The following is a 23250-nucleotide window of genomic DNA, read 5'->3' on the forward strand; positions in this document are numbered from 1 at the left end:
TGTTGTCTACTATCTAGACACCACTACAGAAAAGGGTCCATTCATTGTATCCTTCTGTCACACCTCAGACTGAAAGGGGATATGGAGCAGCAGCTTCATAAGTGATGTCAAAGGACGAACAGATTCATAGTACTTCTTATAGGACATGCACAAGACATTTAATGTGTTTGCTCACATATGGGAGCCATATATGCCCACTGTCACCATTCGCACTCCCACTGGAAACTTTATTATGGGACAGAACAATACTTATTTACTAAAAATAGTGGGGCCAACTCTTTGCCCAAATTCATTGGGATTGATGGGATGTGATTCTTTTCAGTGATGAGGGAAAAGTATTCTGTACATACTTAGAGACACAATTAAAAAACTATTTCATATGCACCTTGACTATATCCCAGTACTTAAATCTATGGTTCAGAAATGCAGGAGCACAAACATAGCCTTACTCTCCAGTTCGCACTGTTGAACGTAGCTATTGCAAGAGGATTGGCAGTTGTAACTTCAAATATTTGGGGGATGGGCACCTTCTTCTCAGTCCATGCAAAACAGCATGAAATCTGGCAAACTGGATCAGACCAGTATCTACTTCTCTGGTACAGAACTAAAAGAAATTGTGTCAGAATGTCTGTAAGAAATGGCTCATTGCCAGGATTTCTCAGCTTGACCATAATTGCCTTTTTTGGTTCAGAATTAAGAAGTTGGCAGGTGATGTTTTTATGGACATTGCTACATGTCTGGGTATTTTATGTAAGACCACTACACCAAAAGATTTCTTCTTCCAAGGACAGAAAATGTTACCTTGGGCATGTTTTTTGCAAACTAATTGTAAAAAAAAAAGAAAGAAAAAAGAATTCTAGTAGGATTGCTCATGTAATCCTCTAACTCCTCCTTTTATTGCTGGGATTATAAAATGTGAAAAGGTAAACTTGGGCTAGATAGAACTGATGTCCTGTTACAATTTTTTTCCTAAATCACTATGTCTCAGGGAAATTAAATTTGATATATTCTTCATAGATTTGTAATAATGAAACACAGGTACTCCATAGATTTATCACAGTACTTTTATGGGCATAAAATACTAAATGCTGCATCCCTGAGACCACCAACACTGAAGACCAGCACATTCAGTTCACTGGGCTGCAGGGTAAGATGTGAAGTAGAGAAAGAACATACTGCCTTGTGTCACAGCACTGATTAAGGAGCCTTTGAAATCATTGAAAAAGGTAGTCAATTATGATTTTAAACAAATATTGTCAAACACAAGTTCAGACCTTCGAAGTGTACTAAATTAGTGTTTCTCTGCACTGTGTTCAGAATAACTGCATGAAATAAGTACTGACAGTTGTAATGCACTGTTGAAATAATGTAAACGACCGAGTTGTGTTAAATATATAGATATTGCAAAAAGCCATTATTTCAGTACATAATGGTAGATTTTCAAAAGCAATGTAGGTTGGGATTTTTAACATTTCAAAATGCTGCCCCTTAAAGGTAAATATTACAATTTGATTTTCATGAAAACAGAAAATAAGGTGAAGAGAAAACACATATGCTTAAATATAGCTTTCCAAGTAAGGTATGCTAAGATCTAGAAGATGTATAGAGATCTAGGTAGCAAAAATAAAATTTCTAAAGACAGCTTCCAGGTGCCTCTAAACCAGGCATGGGTAACCTGTGATTCTTCAGAGGTTGCTGGATTCCAGTTTCCATAAACCCCATCTGGTGTGGCTAATGATCAGAGATGATGACAGTTGTAATCTAGCAAAATATGGAGAGTCCCAAAATCCCCACCCCTGCTTTATACTTAGTCTGTCTAGCCTAGGATATATCTGAGCCCTGTTTTTAAGTCCCGTTCATAGTCAATATATTATTGAAATGGACACGGCCAAACAGTGGTATGAAAATGAGAACCCCCTCTTAAAAGAATTCAACATAAATGACATGCCTGAATTAATGAAGGAAACTCCCTCTCAACCAGTGCTCACCTTACTCCTGTAATGCAGTAATACACAATTGCTTCTAATCAGAAATGCTTTTGTACGTCTCTTTGCACCAAATCTAGGTTAATTTCCTTTAAACATTCTTTTTATAAAGCAGATAGTAACAATGTTTATAGAACAGCTTCTTCCAAATAGATTCAATTTGAACTTAAGTCTCATTCATTTCAAAAAGAGAAAACTAAATTTATTGCTAGGGCCACGTGTAAGTTAACAAGTCAGTTAGTTGAACGTGACTTTTGGGGTGCGGCATATAAACTTGTCTGAAGAACTCAGTCCCTCTGGGCAAGAAAACAACTCTTTCTGCTTCTGGGCCTGCTTTTTCATCTCTTCCAGCATCTCTTGCCTATGGTGACAAGGGAAAAAGTGTAATTAATTATGCTTGAAATTAATTTAAAGAAAAAGCCATTAAATTTAAGGAAGGTGAAGAGAAACCTTGCAATACATTGCAGAAAATTAGGGCTACTTTCACAATGGTCATTTACTGTGAAATAGCCACACTCTGATTACTCATTTTTTATAAGGCATCTGCACATCATGAATAAAACACAAGGACAGACATCCACGCTGAGAGGGACATAGTCTTGCTGAAGTTTATCCTTAAATATGCCTAAATGAGCCCTCCATCATAAACAGGGAAAGCACACAACTTCAATTTTTTTAAAAAATTAATGCAATTGTGCAGACAATGTGCAGGGAGAGTTGTTCTGCTCACGAGGGATTATCACAAGTAAAACATTTAATTTTAAATGCTGGGAAAATGACAAGTCCATGCAATAGAAGTACAAAACTGAGAGGCAGTATGTGGACTGGTACAATAAATGCACAAGTTTAACTGTACACTACAGTATAAGGCAACATAGCAAAAATACAAGGATGTCTAAAACAAGAAAGGAGTTTCTGATTAAACAGCAGGAAGAACTTTCTGACAATAAGAGCTGTTCAACATTGGAATGATTTCCCCCGGGAAGCCGTGGACTATCCTTAACTGGAGGTTTTTAAGCAGAGGTTTAATGGCCATCTATCATGGATAATTTAGCTGAGATTTCTGCATTGCAGGGAGTTGGACTAGATGACCCTTCAGGTCCCTTCCAATGCTACAATTCTAAGCTATCTGAACTGTCATGATAGTTCTTAGTGTTAGCAAACAGCAACCATGCATTGGCTATGCATACAGCTGGTCGTGGAAAGGCCCTTAGACAGTCCAGTCTCCTTCATGTTGAGATTGTAATGTATAAAGCTGTACTTAACAAGCTCTTTAAATACCTGAAAACCAACAGGTTATACTTGCTCAGTTGATCAAATTTCCTCATTTCTCTCCGGTGTCTCCGATAAGTCTTCATGAAATCTTTGTGCCTCTGGCGGAGGCTCTGAAAACTTTGCTTGATCACTTCTGCATATGTCTGGGCAGAATCCGTGATTTCAGAAGTAAAGGAAAATTTTTAATCCAATTGCTTACCTCAAACATACCAAAGAGAACATGTACTGAGCTTTGGGGTGGGCGGGGTGGGGTGAGGGGAAGCATATTCTGTAATTATCTGGGAATAAAACTCAGTCAATGGCAACTCTATGGATAATGCAAAACTATTTTTCGGAAATCTGTTACACCAGTTGAGATGGACATCAGTAGCAGCTTGGGGGAGGAAGCACCAATCTGCAAAGGACCCTTAACATCTGGCTACTTAAGCAGCCATTTACAGGCCAGGGTTATTTCCTCCAAGACCTGTTGTGCGATGCAGAAATTCATCCGCTTTGGGGCATCCAAAGACTGGAAGGTGAGGGAGGCCTTTGCCTCACCTGTAATTCTTGCATCTACCACCAGGAGCCAAGGAACTAAGTAGATATCAAAATCAGCCAGGGTGAGAAAGCCCTGCCCCGTGAGTGGGACTCTAATATCCAAATTGTTTTTGTACAGCATTTTAGCAATATTGTACACTCTCCCAAGGACTTTGGTTAGTAGGCAGGGTATAAGTATTTCAGCTACACAGATGTAAATATATTGAAATAAATGGGCTTAAGCATGCATAACTGCGCTGGATAGGGGCCATTATCTTTAAATATGGGTCTAAAGTAGACTGAAGGTTCAGAGTAGGATTTTATAAGAGCCCAAGACCACTAATACCAAGTCAAGAACTGCATGCCCTCCTACCTTCTGCATTACAGTGGTAGAAACAGCCCCATGTGTGTTTCTGGGAATGCAATTTGGCTTGAGTGGACCATGAAATGGCCAATGAAAGTCAATGGCTGCAATCCAGTGAAACTAAAAGGTATACACATGTGTTCCTTTTGTGCTCTTTATAACCCAGAAGTCCTCAGCCCTAGTAAATGATAAACTGCTTTATAATTCAGAATTTAAAACTTAAGTTTGATCCTTCTGCAGCACAGGCTGGTTATTTAATCATAAAAGACAAAAAAATATTGGGAGTGTGAACATGTCTTCCATACAGGGAACTAGTTTGCAGACAGAGATGTTGCATCTTTAACTATAACATATTAAAATCAGCTCCTAAATCATTCTCTAGCTGTGCTTTTTTTGTCTCTGCTGACTAAATTGTTGCCCTCTACTCTAAGAAGCGGAACTTTTTTATGTCTGCTTTAATTACATTTTAATGGTTGACTTTTCTATATTTTTAATTTGTTCTATTTTATCTATATAAGTCCCCTTGAGTGGGGACTTCTTCCCAGACTGGGAAAAACTATTACTGCTACTACTACTACTACTACTACTACTACTACTACTACTACCACCACTAACAACAACAACGTGTTTTTTAAACATCCTACTTTCAGGGAACCCTTTCTATACTGAACTGTCTCCCAAGGAGGAATAGGAGAGAAATTTGATTCAGGTTTGCATTTAAAAGTGACTCTTATCAAATTTGCACTTTTTTAAACACTATGAGAACAAGAACACAGCCATCTTTCAGAATTAGCATTTATCCAATTTTACAAAGCAGTTCTCCAACCAAGTCACCTGTTTATGAAAATGCATATATTAGGTCAAAATGTGGATTAAAATGAACATATTTGTGAAAATAACACAAAAATGCTTTAGGAGAAATTGCTTGCAAAAATGTGCACAATAGTCAAAATTACATGGAAAAGGTATTTATTAGGACAAATTCACAATAAATTGCCAAATAATTCTCATACGGATTTTTTTTTTTTATAAAAAAAACACAAATTCCTGCAGAAATGCTGGGAACTGAATTTAAGGTTGGAAAAATGAGAAACTGAGAGATCCAAAATTGACAGATACTTCCCTGCATCTAAGAATTGATTTAGGGCACACGGTTTCGGCTAGGCTTATCTGGCCTAACCCATCAGATACTGAGAGCACATCCAATACTTCGCTACTGTTCTGCATTATTTCACAGAAAGATCAGGAACAATGAGCAAACTGCTATTCAAGTTTGTCTTCCTTCATGATCATCTCACTCAAGAATTCCTGACGGAGGTTCAGAGGAACTGCATGGTTCCCAGAACATTGTCAAAAATTACTTTGTATATTTACACCCCTTGATACCTGGGACTCTTTGATGTGGCTTAGTTTGAATTGTTAAGTGTGGACATTTTTTAAAACAACAACAACCTTAATGCTCTATTGTCCTAAATATAAGCTATGAACTGATCAACAGACTGCATAATGCACTGTTCATAAGTAATTCTGAATTGGTGAATCATGAACAAAAACGTAGCTATATAAAAGAATTTCCCATCCTCATTTCCCTTGAACAGTTCATAAGGATATGGTATTGGCTTGCAAATTGCCCTCCTGCTTAAAAATATGTCACATCCTGCCTTTGATACAGCATTCCGCTTCTGAAGAAAGTGCTGAATTAGTGGACAGTGACCATGAATATTCAGGTGGTGCCAGGTGTACTCAGGACCAGAACTGGCTGGATGTGACTAGAAGATAAATGAGGACAGTGGTTACTTCTTTTACACTCAGATTTGTGGATGTAGTAGCATCTTACAACTGTAATTGTTTCCATCCAGAGTAAATGCTCACAGAACTTTGATAATACATTCAAACTGTCCGCAACAACCACTGCTAACACTTTGTTAGCTTCTCAAATATAAAAATATAAAAAATAGCTTCTCAAAGTCTTCCTGAATTTTGATGGAGAACATTCTCCAAACATTCCCCAGCTACCATTTGATATTCAATCATTTTGAATCCAATAATTTGACACCCAATAATTTTGCAGCAGCAGTTAACGTTTGATGGCAAAAGGCATGTAGTATTCAACATTTGGTAATAGCTGGCAGCTATTCATTCTATTTCACTTTACGCGCAACAGAATTCAGTATACTTTGATGCATTTGTTCTTTTAACCTATCAGGGGAAGTAACAAATCAAAAGCAGTAAAATTTTACGTTTATGTTGCATTTCAGGTCAGAAACCTTGAACTGTTGCATCCAATTTTCACAACAAAAACCAAAGGGAAAGATTTGAAATATCTTTTGAATGTCAATTGTTTTACAAATATACATCATTCTTCTAGATCTAGAAGATACATTATTGTATCCCTGATCTTTGATTTCCTACAGATTGTTCATTGCCACAATAATGCAGCAACCTCACCTTTACAGCTTGCTATATTTAATATCCTAATGTGAGCCCCTCAATAACGGGAAGGGTTGTCTCATGGCTGAGCAGGGCTCACAGATGCTTTTTGCATGAATGGCATGTATGTGCATGGATTCACGTTTTCTGTGGTTCCATTAGCAATTTTTAAACTCGCCCTTCTGGAGGTTACACAGTCTTTCTGCATGAGTGATGCCTTGTGGTCAGCCTGGCTGTGGCCCCTTATACTTCCATGTGGGTAGTTTTCAAGTGTGAATCAGCTCACAGATAATCTGGGATTGCTCTCTGATTGACATAACTGCTCATTCAAGATGCTTCTTTTCTGTTTCACTCCTGATTTTTGTGTCTCTCAAAATAATCATCCTCATTAAGCTTGTATCCTTTAAGGTGCTGGTTTTAACCTTCAAAACTCTATACGGCCTAGGACCCTCGTACTTACGGGACCGCCTCTCCTAGTATGCCCCGCGGAGGACCTTATGTAAATAATAACACCTTGGAGGTCCCAGGCCTTAAGGAGGTTAGACTGCCTTCGACCAGAGCCACGGCCTTTTTGGCACTGGCCCCAGCCTGGTGGAATGCTCTGTCACAAGAGACCAGGGCCCTGCAGGATCTGACATCTTTCCGCAGGGCCTGTAAGATGGAGCTATTCCGCCATGCCTTTGGTCAGGGCCCAGTCTGACCCCCTCTACTTCTATAAGATCCTTTTATAAGACCCTGCATGTAAGTGGTCTCCGAAACTCTTCCCTATGTCCCACCCAGTAAGGCCAGCACAAATAGCACTTAATGTTCCCAACCCTTATAGTTATAATTCGTGGGTTGCCATCTGATTTTATTCTGACCTTAGCTTGATTCTAAGTTGTATTTTAATTGATTGTTTGATTCTATATTTTTAATGTATTATATATTCTGATGTTAGCCACCCTGAGCCAGGTCCTGACTGGGGAGGGCAGGGTATAAATAAAATTATTATTATTATTATTATCCTAGCTGAATAAACTTTCTTTTCTGTATTGAATTCAAAGGACATCTGTATAAGCAGTAGGGATATGTTACTATCTTATCCTCAAGTAATTGTGCTATTTTAAAATGTCCCCTCCACATGAATTACATTACCTCTCGAGGAAGCAAAGCAATCTTCAGTTTCTTTTTTGATGAGCGTTGATACTTCTGTGATGAATGCTGCTCATCATCCTCTGTAGTCCTCAAAGAGTGAAAATATAGACTCATTTTTTCTAGGGGTTGGGGGAGGGAGAAAAGGCTTCTCAGTTGTTATGTAAGCTGTCTCTTAATTTAAAAAGAATGACTAACAACAAAAACAACTTTTTATTTATACCCCCGCCCTCCCTGGCCAAGACTCAGACTCAGGGTGGTTAACACTAAATATAAAATACAATAAAAACATTTTTAAAAAACCAGTTGATTAAAATACAGCTTAAAATGCAGCCTCGTTTTACTGGGAGCCCATACACTTAATATATGAAGAAATGAGAGAACATACCATGCTTTACCCAAAGGAGAGATTAATAATAATAATAATAATAATAATAATAATTTATACCCCGCCCATCTGGCTGGGTTTCCCCAGCCACTCTGGGCAGCTTCCACCAGAATATTAAAATACAATAACCTATTAAACATTAAAAACTTCCCTAAACAGGGCTGCCTTCAGATGTCTTCTAAAAGTCTGGTACAGTGGTACCTTGGGTTACAGTCACTTCAGGTTACAGACTCCGCTAACCCAGAAATAGTACCTCGGGTTAAGAACTTTGCTTCAGGATGAGAACAGAAATTGCGCAGCGGCGGTGCAGTAGCAGTGGGAGGCCCCATCAGCTAAAGTGGTACCTCAGGTTAAGAACAGTTTCAGGTTAAGAACGGACCTCCAGAACGAATTAAGTTCTTAACCCAAGGTACCACTGTAGTTGTTTTTCTCTTTGACATCTGGTGGGAGGGCGTTCCACAGGGCGGGTGCCACTACCGAGAAGGCCCCCTGCCTGGTTCTCTGTAATTTGGCTTCTCGCCGAGTCTGTAACCTGAAGCATATGTAACCTGAGGTACCACTGTAATTCATCTACATCTCTTACTTATGAGTCATGACAACACACGCTTCCATACACTCACTTGGAAAAAGCATGCCACATCAATGCTGTTAGCGCAATGGAGGACTCTAATGTTTACAACAGATCTTACATACATTTATCAAATTTTTCACTGTATTACCTTCCAAAGGAAACTGCTTTTGAATTTTTTTCCTGGAGACAGACTTCTTGACTTTTTTAATGGCTGTATGCTTCTAGATCACAAGAGATGAAGAAAAAATTCATACCACATTTATGTTTTTACATATTAAATTTGGGTGGGGAGGAGTAAGTTTGAAGATTTTAAAAAGGAGGAAAGGACTTTAAACATTATTCAGGTAGCATTTTTCATTTCTTTTTACTAGATCAGCGCTCACTCTTATTTACCAAATGCAACACAGCATTGGGAAGAGTTACTGGTACTATTTTCTTAAAATCATTGTACCATGGGGCTTATAGACCTTAAGTCATATGAGCAAATGCCTCGATCGATAGGAGCACCAGACTCTTAATCTCAAGGTTGTGGGTTCAAGCCCCAAGTAGGGCAAGATTCCTGTTGGACTAGATGATCCTTGTAGTCACTTCCAGCTGTACAATTCTATGATTCTATGAGTTGATCCTCCACCTGCTCTGGTATAATCTTTCGTCTATCTTTAGAACACTTTGCCCATATTAACAGCCCCTATACTGATGCTTGCAAATGAAATAACCTATTACCTTTCGGAGTGTCAATGGGTGCTTCCGTGTAGTACCAGGTAACGCATAGTTGCTAAAGGAAATATCACAGCCTGTGGAAATCAAAGTTGCTTATTATAAATTATTTCCTTATTACCTATGATTGGGTGAATAGGGAATTTTCTCTCTGCCTGGGACACAGAACACACTGTCCACAACGCATACTTTATACTTCTTACATATGCAGTTTGGTCCTTTGGGGGATTTCTCAGAATCCTATTGAAATGATGAGGGTTCCACCTATGGAAGGCTATCCTCTACCCTAGCAGTACATAGCCATCTTCCTTCCTACACCATCAGTTACGAGGCTCACATGGAAGCTGACCCCAAATGGTTCTAAACTAGCCAGGTACGAGCCGAACAATCATGAACACTTGAATATTTTGCTGATCCAAGGGGGTAAATCCCATCAAAACAGGGAAGTGAATAAAGGCAGTGCTCCCTTCACAGCTGGATGCCAACTCTAGGAAAGACTGATCTATTGTACCTGGAACTGAATATCCTCCTACACCACAAATATACTATATCAGACCTCCTGGAAGCAGACATGTTGATTACACAGGGCTGTATCCAATACTACAGCTCTACTCAAGTAGCAGAGTTACATGCACACAATGGAACTTTTTCTCCTGTGCCCTCCAGCCCGCCCTGCTCAAAATCAGCTCCCGAACATTGCGAGACCCTCCAAAGCAGATCTGCAGAATGCACAGGTGAAACAAAATTCCCACTGTGCAAGTGGTATTCTGCTTGCCCAGTACTGGAATACAACCCACAATAATGAACCTTAAGGAGAGGAAAATCCTCTTAAAAGCAATTTGCAAATACTGCCTCCAACAGAAAAAACCCAAGAAAGATTCTTTACAAAACTACGCTTACCCACTATAGTGAGTCCATGGCACCACAATCTGTGCTGGTGCAGAAATGGTTAAGAGATTGGAAATGCACAATAGGATCACATACATGTGCAAATATATGCATTCAAACTGCCTTCTCCAAGTATGAAACTGCAGAATTTTATCCTTTGCAAATGCTCCATTTTGAATCCAACCCGTTTTTCCCAACTAGAGAAAGGAAGTTCCCAAATTGGCAGGCACTTCCTAATTAGGACCATAAGCCAGACATTCCCTACCACTGGCTTAGCGTGTTGGACTAGGATGACCCAGAGTCAAATCTTCACTCAGGCATAAGAAAAACTTTGGACCATTGACTGCTTCTCTGCCGAACCTAGTTCACAGGATTGATGTGAGAAAATAAGAGGGAGTAGAAAAACCCTGTGTGCTGCCTTGAATTCCTTGGAGAAATAGCAGGATATCATCATCATCATCATCAACAACAACAACAACGAAACACATTCCAGCAACATCTGTAAAAGACGCCAAATATTAAGAGGCACACTGGGCATTGTTACAAGTCTTTCTTACAGCTTCCAGTAATTCTACATCACTTATCAATTTCTCCCAATTGTCAATACATTAAAAAACAAGCAACCAAAAGGCACCCTTCCCCCCCACCCAAAATGCCCATTTTTAAAGCATCCTTAAACTGAAAGTTGAAACTAACTAAATAAAATTGCATACAAAAATGTAAATATAAGGAGAAAGCGACATACTTTCTGATGACTTTTCATGCGATTTTTTTAAAAAAATTGCAAACTGATGTGGAATTGCAGAGAACTAAACTTAATATCTGAAAAATGCGAAACTGAAATTAAAAGATTTGCTCATCTTGACTTACCAGTCCCTAATTTTCCTTTTCCAGACAGCAAATCTTCTCTTCTGGATCGCTCTGGCTCCAACTGGGAATAATCCCATTTAGTATAACTCCCTGGTGCATTCAAGCTACCTATATGGGGCGAGGGGGAGGACAGATAGTGAGAAGCAAAAGAATGCACTCATTATTATCATCTATACACAGTAAATCGTAACTTATTGGACAGTGTTATGTATGACTGGGACGCGGGTGGCGCTGTGGGTTAAACCACAGAGCCTAGGACTTGCCGATGAGAAGGTTGGCAGTTCGAATCCCCGCAACAGGGTGAGCTCCTGTTGCTCGGTCCCTGCTCCTGCCAACCTAGCAGTTTGAAAGCACGTCAAAGTGCAAGTAGATAAATAGGTACCGCTCCAATGGGAAGGTAAACGGCATTTCCATGCTCTGCTCTGGTTCGCCAGAAGCGGCTTAGTCATGCTGGCCACATGACCTGGAAGCTGTACACTGGCTCCCTCGGCCAATAAAGCGAGATGAGCGCCGCAACCCCAGAGTCGATCATGACTGGACCTAAGTCAGAGGTCCCTTTACCTTTACTATGTATGATTATGTTTTATGTTGGAAAAAGACAGCCTCCACCCAAGAACTGAAGCATGCCCAATGGGTTCTTCACTTTTTAATGCCTTCATGCCATATTGCAAACTGCTTCTGAAAGATGCCTCACTTTCCAAAACCATTTCCTAAGTGGCACGGAGAACGGCTGTTTAACAAATACAACTGCAAATTCCCCCTTGGGCACATATAAGTAGCTTAAACAACACAGAGTTTTATAGCACCTTAAAGACTAACTGGTTTATTGTGGCATAAACTTTGATCATCTGATGAACTGCATCCTTATCCACAAAAGTATATTCCTTAATAAATGTGTTAATTCTTTTAAGGTACTACAGGACTGCTAGGTGCTTTTGTTACAGCAAACTAACATGGCTCTTCTCTGGAACTTATAACTAGTCAAGTGATTATTTGGATTCGACTGTAGGGTAAGAGAAAAAAGCCTAAGGACAGCTCAAAAATGTCAAGATGAGACACATTTCTTGACTGAATGTGACTCAAAGAGGGGAAGGGGGTGGCAGCTAACTGTTGGTTATGTTATGTTGAAGGATTGCTAAAACAGTACTTTTTTCCTTTAAAAAATGTTTAAGGGTACTCTCATTTTGACTCAAGAAAATCACCATTTTATAGTTCAAATCGGGGGGGAAATAAATACAGTAAATGGACAAAAGTACAAAGATTCATAAAACGTTTAGGGGTATGCGTACCCCTGTGTCCCCCCCAGAAAAAAGCACTGCCATAAACATTACTGCATTGTGTGAAACATGGATCTCCAATCAAAGTCTATACAGCTCCCTTCATAAGCAAGGAGAACAGGCCATCTCACCTCGCAGCCACTCGGAGAATATATCACAGAGCCCAGCCTTGAATTCATGTGTATTGAACCAGGACCTTGAGAAACAGTAGCAGAAGCAGGTGTACACAGCTTGACTCAGCAGTGAAGGGAAAAGCTAAATCAAGGCAGGGGAAATCAAAGCTCAAATAAATTGGTTAACTGCAACTGTTAACATGTTAAGTTAATGATGTGATCCACAATCATGCTGTGGGTTTTGAAATACTAAATACCAGGTCAGGTGAGTGGTTGTCACTGTCACCACAGTACAGTGGTACCTCTAGTTACGAACTTAATGCGTTCCAGAGGTCTGTTCTTAACCTGAAACCGTTCTTAACCTGAGGTACCACTTAAGCTAATGGGGTCTCCTGCTGCCGCCACACCGCGGGAGCACAATTTCTGTTCTCATCCTGGGGCAAAGTTCTTAACCCGAGGTACTACTTCCAAGTTAGTGGAGTTTGTAACCTGAAGTGTTTGTAACCTGAGGTGTTTGTAACCCGAGGTGCCACTGTACAAGGATAGGGGAAAGTTAAGCCTTCCCAGCACAATAACAGTAAGCAATATCAGGGTGAAAATTAGTATTCGGAAAATATCTCTCATTGGCACAAATGGGAGTTTCCCTGCTTGAAACCTGTTATCTCTTCATTGATTTTTTTCATACTTACTGTAAGGATGTGTTCCTGATTGGCAACCTTGTGACAGCCCAACAGAATGCGAGAATAATTTTCTGAAATGCGTTCGAACAAACATCCCTGAATCTCTTGATTTGGCTATTGGGAAAGAAATAAAGGCGAGGCGTTTGCAATGAGGCTTCAGAAAGGTAGGATAAACTACAAACATACACATAGTGAAATGAAAGCTACTTATACATGAGACTGCCTTTGAAAAGCATACAGAAACTTCACCTTGTTCAAAATACAGCTGCCAGACCATTAGCTGGAGTTCACAGTAGTGAATTGGCTTCTGATTTGATATTGGGCACAATACTACGGGCTACTGCAGACATATAGTGTTAATTTGTCTGAGACCGAGGTATCTCTGATAAGCGAAACATCAACTCTAAAAGCATTAGCTTTTATCATGATTTGATAATGCTATTATACTGGTTTCTGTGTTAAACTGTTTCCTTTGCTAATGTTTTAAAGGTTTCATTGTGATTTTTTTACTTTTATTTGTTGGCTGCTTTGTGAATTCCTGTGATTATAAATAATACTATTATAAAAAATGATAAATAACTTAAAAGAAAGAACTGGCTACATAACGAAGAAAAGCAGGACAGGCGTTGGACCGAAGGATGCTATGTGGCAGTTGTCTAAATATAAGGGCCCCTCCCTCCAGACTGGTTTGTGTGGGTGGGTAGGCTGGTGTATTCTGCAAAATGCCATTGATTCAATGCATTTGTGCATTAGTGATGGATTTATACTGGATCATCTACACACCAGTCTGCTTTATTAGCTGTTTGCCAATGCATCTCCAATGCTATTGCATGATGGCCATCTTGAAGGGCGTTCTTGCACTGAAGTGCAACAAAAGCAGGACCAAAAAAACAAACAAAAAAAAACAAAAACCCCAGACTAGAAAAGTTACAGGATTCCAGCAGGAAGTTATGAGACATGCACTGACTGGAAACAGTATGTCTACCCTGAAACTTATCCAGGCACAAACTGCATTGAAAGCAGGACTGTGTATAACTGCCCCGACACAAAACATCAGGAATGCACAATAAAGAGGATGTCTAAAGCATCCCTGAAAGATGATGCAAGACAGTCAGTTCTTATTTAATGACTTAACGGGTGGGCCATCCCTGTGTGGCACTGAAAGTGAGGCTAGCAAGCAGGTCCAAAGCAGAAGTTACAGGTTTTTTGTCCCTCTGCAATGCAATAAAAAAAATCTGGAATGTTCATTTGCAATTGCTGGGCTGGCACTGGGACTAGCATTAAAAGAGAAATGCACTGTCGCTAAAGAAACTGAGCACCTGCAAATCAGAAACGAAAAATCAGGAGGAAAAATATCTTCCAAGCCCCCAATATTCAGCCTTTATTCTTACATGATACAAGTGCAGAAACTGCCACCAGAAACTGTCCAGCAAAATAGCTTGGATACATGGCGCATCGAGAAACTTTTGCAGCATCTTTGAAGCCCAGCGTGTCTTTAAAGAAATTAAACAGGAATATAATGGTCTTAAATCAAGATTATGGATTTTGATCATACTGCATGTGTTAATTAGCTGAACAATAAATGTATCACCATGGCCTTGTTAATTGTAACTCTTTTGCTTTTGTGTAATTATTACTGTTGCTTACTTTTACATTTTCATTTCCTCTGACCTCACTCCTCTTCAGTCCTGGCTCCATACTATTGGTACATCCAAACTAGTGTTTATTATGGGATGAGTGCTCCTCATCCTTGCAAGCTTTTTTTTGTAATGCCCACATAATTCATAGTCATCAAAAGGCAGGTCTACCCCTGTTCCCAATTTAATCCAAATTTACGCTTTCTATAGAAAATCCAGTAAGTTTTTTTTTTTAAAAAAGCTGTTGCCAACAATCTGTTTGCAATATCTCAATGACACATTTACATTATTTAACTCCTGTCTGGAAAACCCACATGGTGTGTATGTATGCCTGCCAATTTAGGATTAAATTTCATGCATCTGATGAACTGAATTCCAGTCCATGAAGTCTTATGCTATAATAAATCTGTTAAGCTTTAAGGTGCCAAAAGACTCTTCATGGTCTAAGGAGCATGGTCTAAGGAGCCTGAACCTTTGATTTTTTTGTACTGGATTCTGGCTCTCCTGTATCTTCTCCCCCCCCCCCCTTTTTAAATTGTTACTTTGCTTACAGGGTGGCTTTCCTGCTGAAGGTCAGCTCAAATATGAATCCATAATGACTATCAGTACATGCAAATTTTATGCAAATATGTGTGATTGGCTGCGCCCCAAGTCTTTCAAAGGCCTAGCAATGCTCCTGATGGTCTAGAACAGAGCTTTCCAAACTTTTCATGTTGGTGACACACTTTTGGGACATGCATCATTTCATGACACAGTAATTCAGTTTTACTAGCAAACCAGAGGTTAAACTAACCCCTCTCCATCCCTGGGAGGGGCGCAGGAAGTGTTCGCGTGACACACCAACACACTGCACTCGACACACAAATGTGTCGCGACTCACAGTTTGGAAAGCTCTGGTCTAGACGTTTCAGACCCTGATTTCACATCCTGGTTTGTTGTCCAATATTAACCAGAGTTTTCCAGTTGAGATATAATGGGGAAATGAGGTATAAGAAACACTGGATGTTTCAACTCTGCCTTGAGAGAGAATGAAGAACGGAAGGAAGAAGGCAGGAACAATGTTCATTCTCAGGCCAATTAACCATGGCTATTATAGCAAGATCATAACTCCTGTACCAGATTATACACTTGGGTCAACTCCAGGTTTAAGGGAGCCCTGGTTAAAGTGTCCTTTAGTGAGCTCTGTCCTCTGTTAGTGGCCCTAACTTACCAAGCCACAGTCACAGCATTCCAAGCGGTCATAAGCAACTGGGTCTAACCACAGTTTTAACTGCCCACAATGCCGCAAGGGTGATACTAGGTTGAGCCACCTGGGGCTGTTCAGAGTGATAGACCAGGAAAACCAACAAAGGGGAGGGCGAGGGAAGTCATCAGATGTGACCCCTGCCAGGATGCTGTGGCCCTAGCAACTGCCTGAAGGTGCCTGGTGCTGACATTGCTCCAGCTATACTATCTTGCGCCACGTAAATACACATCAAAAAAGCATGTATGGCCCTACATTATCAATTCACCCCTACTACCTCCCTCATCCAGCCTGCTATCAACTTCTGAATGTTTGAAATATGCAGCGTACCTTACCAACTGGTGTTTTACCCTGGGCACGAATCACCTTCTCCAAAATTTCACTCAGCTCTATTCCATTTGGCAATGGTGTAGGTTTCTCCTTACAGTATCCTGGGTATTGATATAATTCCACAAGTTTATCCTTTTCTGTTACCATCTAGGGGTTAAAAAAACAATTAATACATGAGAAATCAAGAAGACACTCAGCCCACAATTCAACCCAGTGAGCACTCTAAGGACAGTCTGTTGACATTCCACAGTTTCTGGGACTCACCAGAGTCCTGACAAAAATCACCTTCATACACAGCAATGGTTAACTATTAACAAATCTAGTGCCATATTCAGCCTTAGCTCCCCCTCTAGAATTAGGTACTAATAATATCTTAGCTTGTTTTCAGGACTGTGGCGAGTAAAAGGATGTGGAAAAAAACCTTTGAACATTCAAAAGCACTGTACTGTACAAATACTAACGACTAGTGTTATATAAATGAAACAATTATTATAGGAGTGTATAATGGATTAAAAACTATCTGATTCATCATGAGACCTTCCTAGGCACTTGTGTCACAATTCATCTCATACTTCCTGAGCATCTAGGATTCTGCATCTTTCTAATATGCACAGGAATCAATGACTCCTGATCCCTCACATGCCATCATACCTTTTTCTGAGCTATTTTCTCTGTAGCATGCTTCCCAAACTTCTGTGTCACCTTCTGGTCTCTCTCTACAGCATAAGGGAAAAAAATGGCCACCCTTAGCATCTGAAGAGCATTTTAGGATAAAATGGACAACCTTTTCGCACGAATTGGTTAAATAAGAGCACTGGATTTGGGGTTGTGGTTTGCAAATATTTTTGCTCCACCAGAAAAATGAAGTAGCATATTTTCCCCTTTCCACTGCACTCCACCACATGCCTGTGCCAGTTTTTAATGGTACTATAATGGTACTATAAAAGGTTAAGGGACCTCTGCCCATTAGGTCCAGTTGTGACCGACTCTGGGGTTGCGGCACTCATCCCGCTTTATTAGTCGAGGGAGCCGGCCAATGGTACTATAGTAGGTAGCAAATGGATTCCAAGCAAAGGGAGGTTTGTTATTTGTCAGTGGTTTGTGTGGGTACTGTGGCCACCCAGAACGAAGTGAGCCCATACTGATGACCAGGAGCCAGAGTGGTATAGTGGACAGCATGCTGAAACAATGCTTGCTTAAACTGGAACTCTAAACAGGCCTTGAGACCAAGTATATTCGCTAGGGTTTTGCTCTGAGCAAAGAGCATAACACTAACATAAGTAATCAGAGAAAACTCAAATTGAATTAATTATCATTTATTGAGGGGGGTTCCCAAAGCTTCCCACCGAAGTTCCCCAAGTGGCCTACCATAAAGGGGAATTTCCCTGCAGTGACCAGTATTATGCTTGTATTTGCTTAATGAAATCCCCAGTGCCTAGTTCAAAGCCCTGATTTGACCATAAATTATCCTCTGCAAGTAATAGCTTCCCTCCAGTAAGCATCCTCTTCCCTAATTAAATTCAGCACCTTCGTTTGTATTTTCCAATATATCTAAGCTCAGTCCATGCCAGGAAAACAGTTACTTTCTTAAATGTACTTTGACTGGCTAAGATGCTCAACTGATTCTACTGCAACTCTGCACTGGGAAACCTAATTGTTGCGACTCATGACATCTCATGACCTGTTTTTGTTATTACTAAATCTTATCCATGTCTGTCCCTGGACATCAGGGGAAAAAACCCTTTACAAATTCAGGCTAACGCTCACTGATAATTTTTTCCTTTATAACCAGATTCTTCTCACACTCCCAAGTTGTTCAGTATTTTGGGACACAAAAAGAGAATAAAATGGTGATGGCAGTGTGGAGCCAAATAGCCATGTATTCCAACCTCAGTGCCTTGGAGAAAGAGTAAGACAAAATGGTAATATTTATCTCCCTCTCTAATCCTTCCTTAGGGCAGAGATTATGGGAGGTCCCTATTTATCCACGCAACAACTTGGTGGACGGTGATTTATTGCCAAGAGTTCTAACCGCAGTTAGCACAAATCATGGTTTGGCATGTCTGAACTACAGGACAAAATACCAATTTACTCGAATAAATATGTTCTAACAATAACATCATTTTTAAGGGTTTAGAGCCTCCATTTCATATTTGGTAGTATTAATGCATACCTTTTGCCCTAACTGATCTCGATACTTTTCTGGATGTCTTGCGTCTCTTGAGCCCCATTTCCCCAATCACCTTCAATGAGAAAAATAATGGAAAAGGGTGGTTAGGCACTAACTTCCTACAAGGTCCTGGAATTTACCTTCTTTGTATTCAATAAGAGAGGCATTAATAATTCCCTCACTATCTTGTAATTCTTTTAACACTGAGTTTCAGTTAAAACCTGAACATTCTTCAGGAACCTAAGAAATGTATTTGAAATTAGGATTAGAAATGTGAGTAAAATAAAATATTTGACAACTAGAAGATCTTGTCAATAAATATACGTGCATGAAAAATATGGGGATTCAAAAACTTGCAACATTTAGACCTAGCTGGTGCGATAGCATCATTGTACCTGATGTCTCCTATTCTCTGGTTCAACACAGTTATATTAGTGCTGATCTAGGACTTCACCTCCACTTTAAAAAAACAACAGCAGCAGCAACTGATTTTCAGTTTGTCATCAAAAAGGCTAAGAAATATACTTTGACCAAGCATCTATTATTTAGAAGTAGCATCAGAAAAACACAGTGGGATTCCTTGTATAAAGTGCTGATAAGATTTCTTTACTCACTCCTTCACTACTGTCATATCTTTTCAGACCCAGTTCTAAGTGAGAAATTTTCTGGTTCACTTGTCCGATGCTGCCAATGACGTACACTACCAGATATTTGTTAAGGAATATTTTGAAAACCTTCAAAGCATAAGCAAAATTCTTCCTCCTTCTTTTTGTTAAACCTCCTATTGCCATCACTTAAATGCTATATTTATTTTATAAACTGCTACACACCACCCCGATCTCCCTGAATGGTATGAAATTCCAGGGGTTGCAGACATGCCTACTAGGGTCTGTATTACCTTTTGAGGCACAACAGAGACTGTGGTGTCTTTATGATATATGGTTTTATTACACATATACAACCTGGACCTAGATGGAGCGATTGCAGGGCATTCACATCCTATGAGGGTCTGACTTCCCCCTTACGTGCAGCATTGGTTTCAAAGGACAGCCACCTTCTGTGATTCTTAGTTCCAGCTTGTTATCCCCAACTCACATGGAGTTCTGCCCCTCCTTCTCCTTCTTGCTGCTAATTGACTCAAAGGACCTCCCCACAGTCTACATCATTCAAAGTTGAAACCCTAATTCTAGCCCACTAGCACTCAACAAAGAATACCCACTCCTCCTTGCCTGGCAGTCTTGACCTCTGATGGTTTCCTTGATGGTCCATGACTGATCTGTGTCCTCTGCTAATGGCCCATCTAGCTAGCTCTGCAAAGCTGGCTTGGCTCCTTAGCATAGCTAAATCCAGGAGATTTCTATGTTTGGCAAAATTTAATCAAATCTTGATTAATTCTGACTTTTACTACATCCAGGAATTATTGGGAGGATTTGGCACACCGGAATTTAGGGGAATCTAGCCCCCCCACAAACCAGCCACTCTTGGGGCTTCCAGCATATATAAAAACATAACAAAACATGAAACATTAATAAACTTCCCTATACAGGGCTACCTTCAGATGTCTTCTAAAGGAATGTTGCTACTGCTTGGCAGAGTGTGAAGGTGGAGCCCAACTTTTTTAGCAATGTGTTATGTGTATGTTGGCGGGACGCAGGTGGCGCTGTGGGTAAAACCTCAGCGCCTAGGACCTGCCGATCGCATGGTCGGCGGTTCGAATCCCCGCGGCAGGGTGCGCTCCCGTCGTTCGGTCCCAGCACCTGCCAACCTAGCAGTTCGAAAGCACCCCCCGGTGCAAGTAGATAAATAAGGACCGCTTACCAGCAGGAAGGTAAACGGCGTTCCGTGTGCTGTGCTGGCTCGCCAGATGCAGCTTGTCACGCTGGCCACGTGACCCGGAAGTGTCTGCGGACAGCGCTGGCTCCTGGCCTATAGAGTGAGATGAGCGCACAACCCTAGAGTCTGTCAAGACTGGCCTGTACAGGCAGGGGTACCTTTACCTTTTTATGTGTATGTTGAGTCAACAAGTGTTCAACTGACTGCCTGATTTTGACCACATGCTGCTTGCTGCCCCACTAGATGCAAGACAAATAATAGTATTTCCTTATTTCAACTCACACAACTATCATGTAAGACTGATTGCAATTATATTTCTTTTTTTCATGACAAAGCATCTAGGTTTGGGGATGATGACCAAGTTTGTCATACATCAGGAAAATTCCTGACATGTCCTGGTTTTTAGGGTGTAAAAATGGCGTCGGGGGTGAATTTTGTTGAATGTCAGGGAAAACCCAGATGTATGGCAACATGATGGAAAAAGCAATGGAAACAGCTCAAAAAGCTTAAAATAACTGTTTTTGGTTTAGGTTTCCCCAAAAAAGCTCAACAATGTAGGTTTGTTTTCCAAAAAAGTTCCACAACTTTGTGGGTGTCAGGAATTTTACTCTTTGAAATATGGCAACCCCAATGATGACTCAAGATTTCTCCAAACCTCAAAAAAATGAGGTTCAAGTACCAAATAAGTATTACCCAAACACTTTAAAGCAAAAGTAAAACAGATATATATGATACAAGCTATATATTTATTTACACATACATTGTTAACTATAGGAACAAAGGATACATCGTGGTTTGTCATCTAATGTGCAAGTGATGGCGTCTCTTTTTTTTTCTTGGGTTGCTGATGGCAATATCAAGAATCCCTTTAAAGGGCTCACAAATGATTTAATAGTTACAAATTGCATCTTGAAATTACTAAATCCTAAAAAATAAAGTGGAGACAACACATTTATATTAAACACACATTTCCCCACAAACTTGCTTGCTATTTTGTTCCCAAAGCATGATCACACTTAAATTAACTTTTCCAATTATTGGCTTGAGCTGATTTAACCTAGAGTGCTATTTTAGGGTTCCTCATGTGGATACCAAAAGGGTTACTTTATAAATATAACACTTCTGTCCCACTCCCCTCCACCAAATATAGCTTAGTAAGAAAGGGTCCCATGGGGAAAATTATTCTAATTTGTCTTCCTTAATTTGTAGTAATTACAGCTGCCAACTCAGAGGCAGCAATTTGGAATTCTAGCTGTAGTTAGGTATTCCTAGAAGAAATTTCAAGCCTGAAAATCACAACTATTAACTGCATTGTTCTCCACTGCACGGAGGGATAGCAAAGTATCAGGATTTTATGAAGCTACCAGAATTTTGTTTCTTGTTCTGTCACACACATTAGTTTTCTTGCTAGTGTTACTTTTTCATTCAAACTGTGAAGAGACACATAAAATTGTATTACCTTTGATTATAATTTTTTCAAATATAAAAAAATGTGTATTTTAGCATTCTGAGGCTACATTATATACACTTCCTTCCGAGTAAAAATGTGCAAATTCTAATCAGCCTAAAAGTATCATTACATTGCACAGGTGTATTCTCTACACAATTTGGCAACTTTATTTCCAAGAAAACGTGTCCAGTACTGGAGTGCTTTGCATATCAATGTGCAGCCCGATCCTGTGCATGTTTATCCACAGGTGAAATGGGTCAGGATAGGGTGGGAGGAAGAGGTTTGTTATGTTTTAATCACTTCTGCACACTCTTAGAAAAACAAACTGTAAATTCCATGATGGTGATCACCAGGAAATTAAAACATGAAACTGAAATACCTTAATGAACTTCTATATATGCCAATGCTGCAGCTAATGCATGGTATAAAATTGATTGCCCCATCTCAAAAAGAACAATGTAGAACTGGGAAAGGGGCAGACAAAATAACCAAGGGCTTGGGAGAACCTCTCCTGCAAGGAACTGTACGACTATTTCAAAATTAATCAGTAGCAACATAAAACCGTCGATAAGAAAACTACCAGTTTACACCACATCTGCACCAGGCATTTAAAGCACAATACTACTTTTAACAGTCATGGGTGTTGAAATGGCGTAGGCTGAATTAAGGGAAGAACTGTCCACCAGGCAAGCAGAGTTTTGCCGATGCAGATCTCCTAGATTGGTCGCCAGATTAAGACTGTGAAGAAAATGCCAGCAAAATGAGAGCAACAAAGTGAACAATAATAGTCCATGTATGATGATCTCCCCCGCCTTTCCTTTGGGAAGCTTATAGAGGCTCATCAGAAAAAAAGACGTTGAAAAAACGACGTTCCCAACTTATTCGGGTGTTACATAGCATCGCAGTAACAAGGGCGCCCATACGCACCGGACTGAAAGGGCAGGAAGAGGCACCTCCTTGCCCACACAGCTGTGGGACCCTGTTTGTTTCTTCTGGACCCTAATAGGGCCGATATCAGAAGCACTCCTTACCACTCCAATCACGCCGGAGTCTCTGCCGACCACGCCCACAATAGGCCCTTTTATGTCCTCCTCCCTGAGCGTTCTTCCGTCACCGTGGCAACTACTCGGAGCAAACCATTTATTTCTTGACCCTTTATGCATCTCTAACAGATAGCATTAGATGCCGACTATGTCTGGCGAATCTGCGTGTGAGATGCAATTCGCTCACGAGCTCTGTTCCCGAGGGATAACACTGTTAACGTAATTTTACAACTCGGCCAAAACTCTTTTCTCTCCCCCCTCGCCTTTTATAAACAATGGTACGGTCCCGTCCGCGAGGCTGCCCTTCGATCCGCCTTTCCCGGCGGTTTGGGATACAAC

At 40.2% G+C, this 23250-nt stretch overlaps 1 protein-coding gene across 2 annotated transcripts; it reads right to left on the minus strand.

Annotated features, from left to right (window-relative positions):
- Nucleotides 1-2161: 2161 nt before the first annotated feature.
- On the minus strand, nucleotides 2162-22949 carry FAM227A (family with sequence similarity 227 member A). Of its 2 annotated transcripts, XM_080971134.1 has the most exons (17): nucleotides 22796-22927; nucleotides 21783-21848; nucleotides 21206-21343; nucleotides 19200-19285; nucleotides 18589-18658; nucleotides 17067-17131; nucleotides 16416-16562; nucleotides 14597-14698; nucleotides 13215-13319; nucleotides 12544-12667; nucleotides 11136-11243; nucleotides 9384-9454; nucleotides 8809-8881; nucleotides 7705-7823; nucleotides 5752-5909; nucleotides 3267-3416; nucleotides 2162-2346 (listed from the first exon to the last, which is right to left on the minus strand). In XM_080971134.1, the coding sequence occupies exons 3-17, from the start codon at nucleotides 21324-21326 to the stop codon at nucleotides 2223-2225; spliced, it is 1623 nt and encodes a 540-aa protein (XP_080827260.1). In that variant the 5' UTR covers nucleotides 21327-21343; nucleotides 21783-21848; nucleotides 22796-22927; the 3' UTR covers nucleotides 2162-2222. The 2 variants fall into 2 exon arrangements, with proteins under 2 accessions (XP_080827260.1, XP_080827259.1); XM_080971133.1 differs by lacking the exon at nucleotides 21783-21848 and having other exon boundaries at nucleotides 22796-22949.
- Nucleotides 22950-23250: the final 301 nt, after the last annotated feature.

Source organism: Podarcis pityusensis (assembly GCF_964106645.2).
Source record: "Podarcis pityusensis genome assembly, chromosome: 10".
In the NCBI taxonomy this organism is placed as follows: domain Eukaryota; kingdom Metazoa; phylum Chordata; class Lepidosauria; order Squamata; family Lacertidae; genus Podarcis; species Podarcis pityusensis.

Excerpts from the sequence above, each read along its gene's own strand:
- FAM227A (XM_080971133.1), bottom strand. The coding sequence starts at position 21,326 with ATGCAATTTGTAACTATTAAATCATTTGTGAGCCCTTTAAAGGGATTC. Across the intron at positions 19,286-21,205 it reads ATTAGATGACAAACCACGAT|TGTACGTCATTGGCAGCATC; the intron begins GTATCCTTTGTT and ends AATATCTGGTAG. Across the intron at positions 13,320-14,596 it reads AGTTTCTGCACTTGTATCAT|CCAAATCAAGAGATTCAGGG; the intron begins GTAAGAATAAAG and ends CTTTCCCAATAG.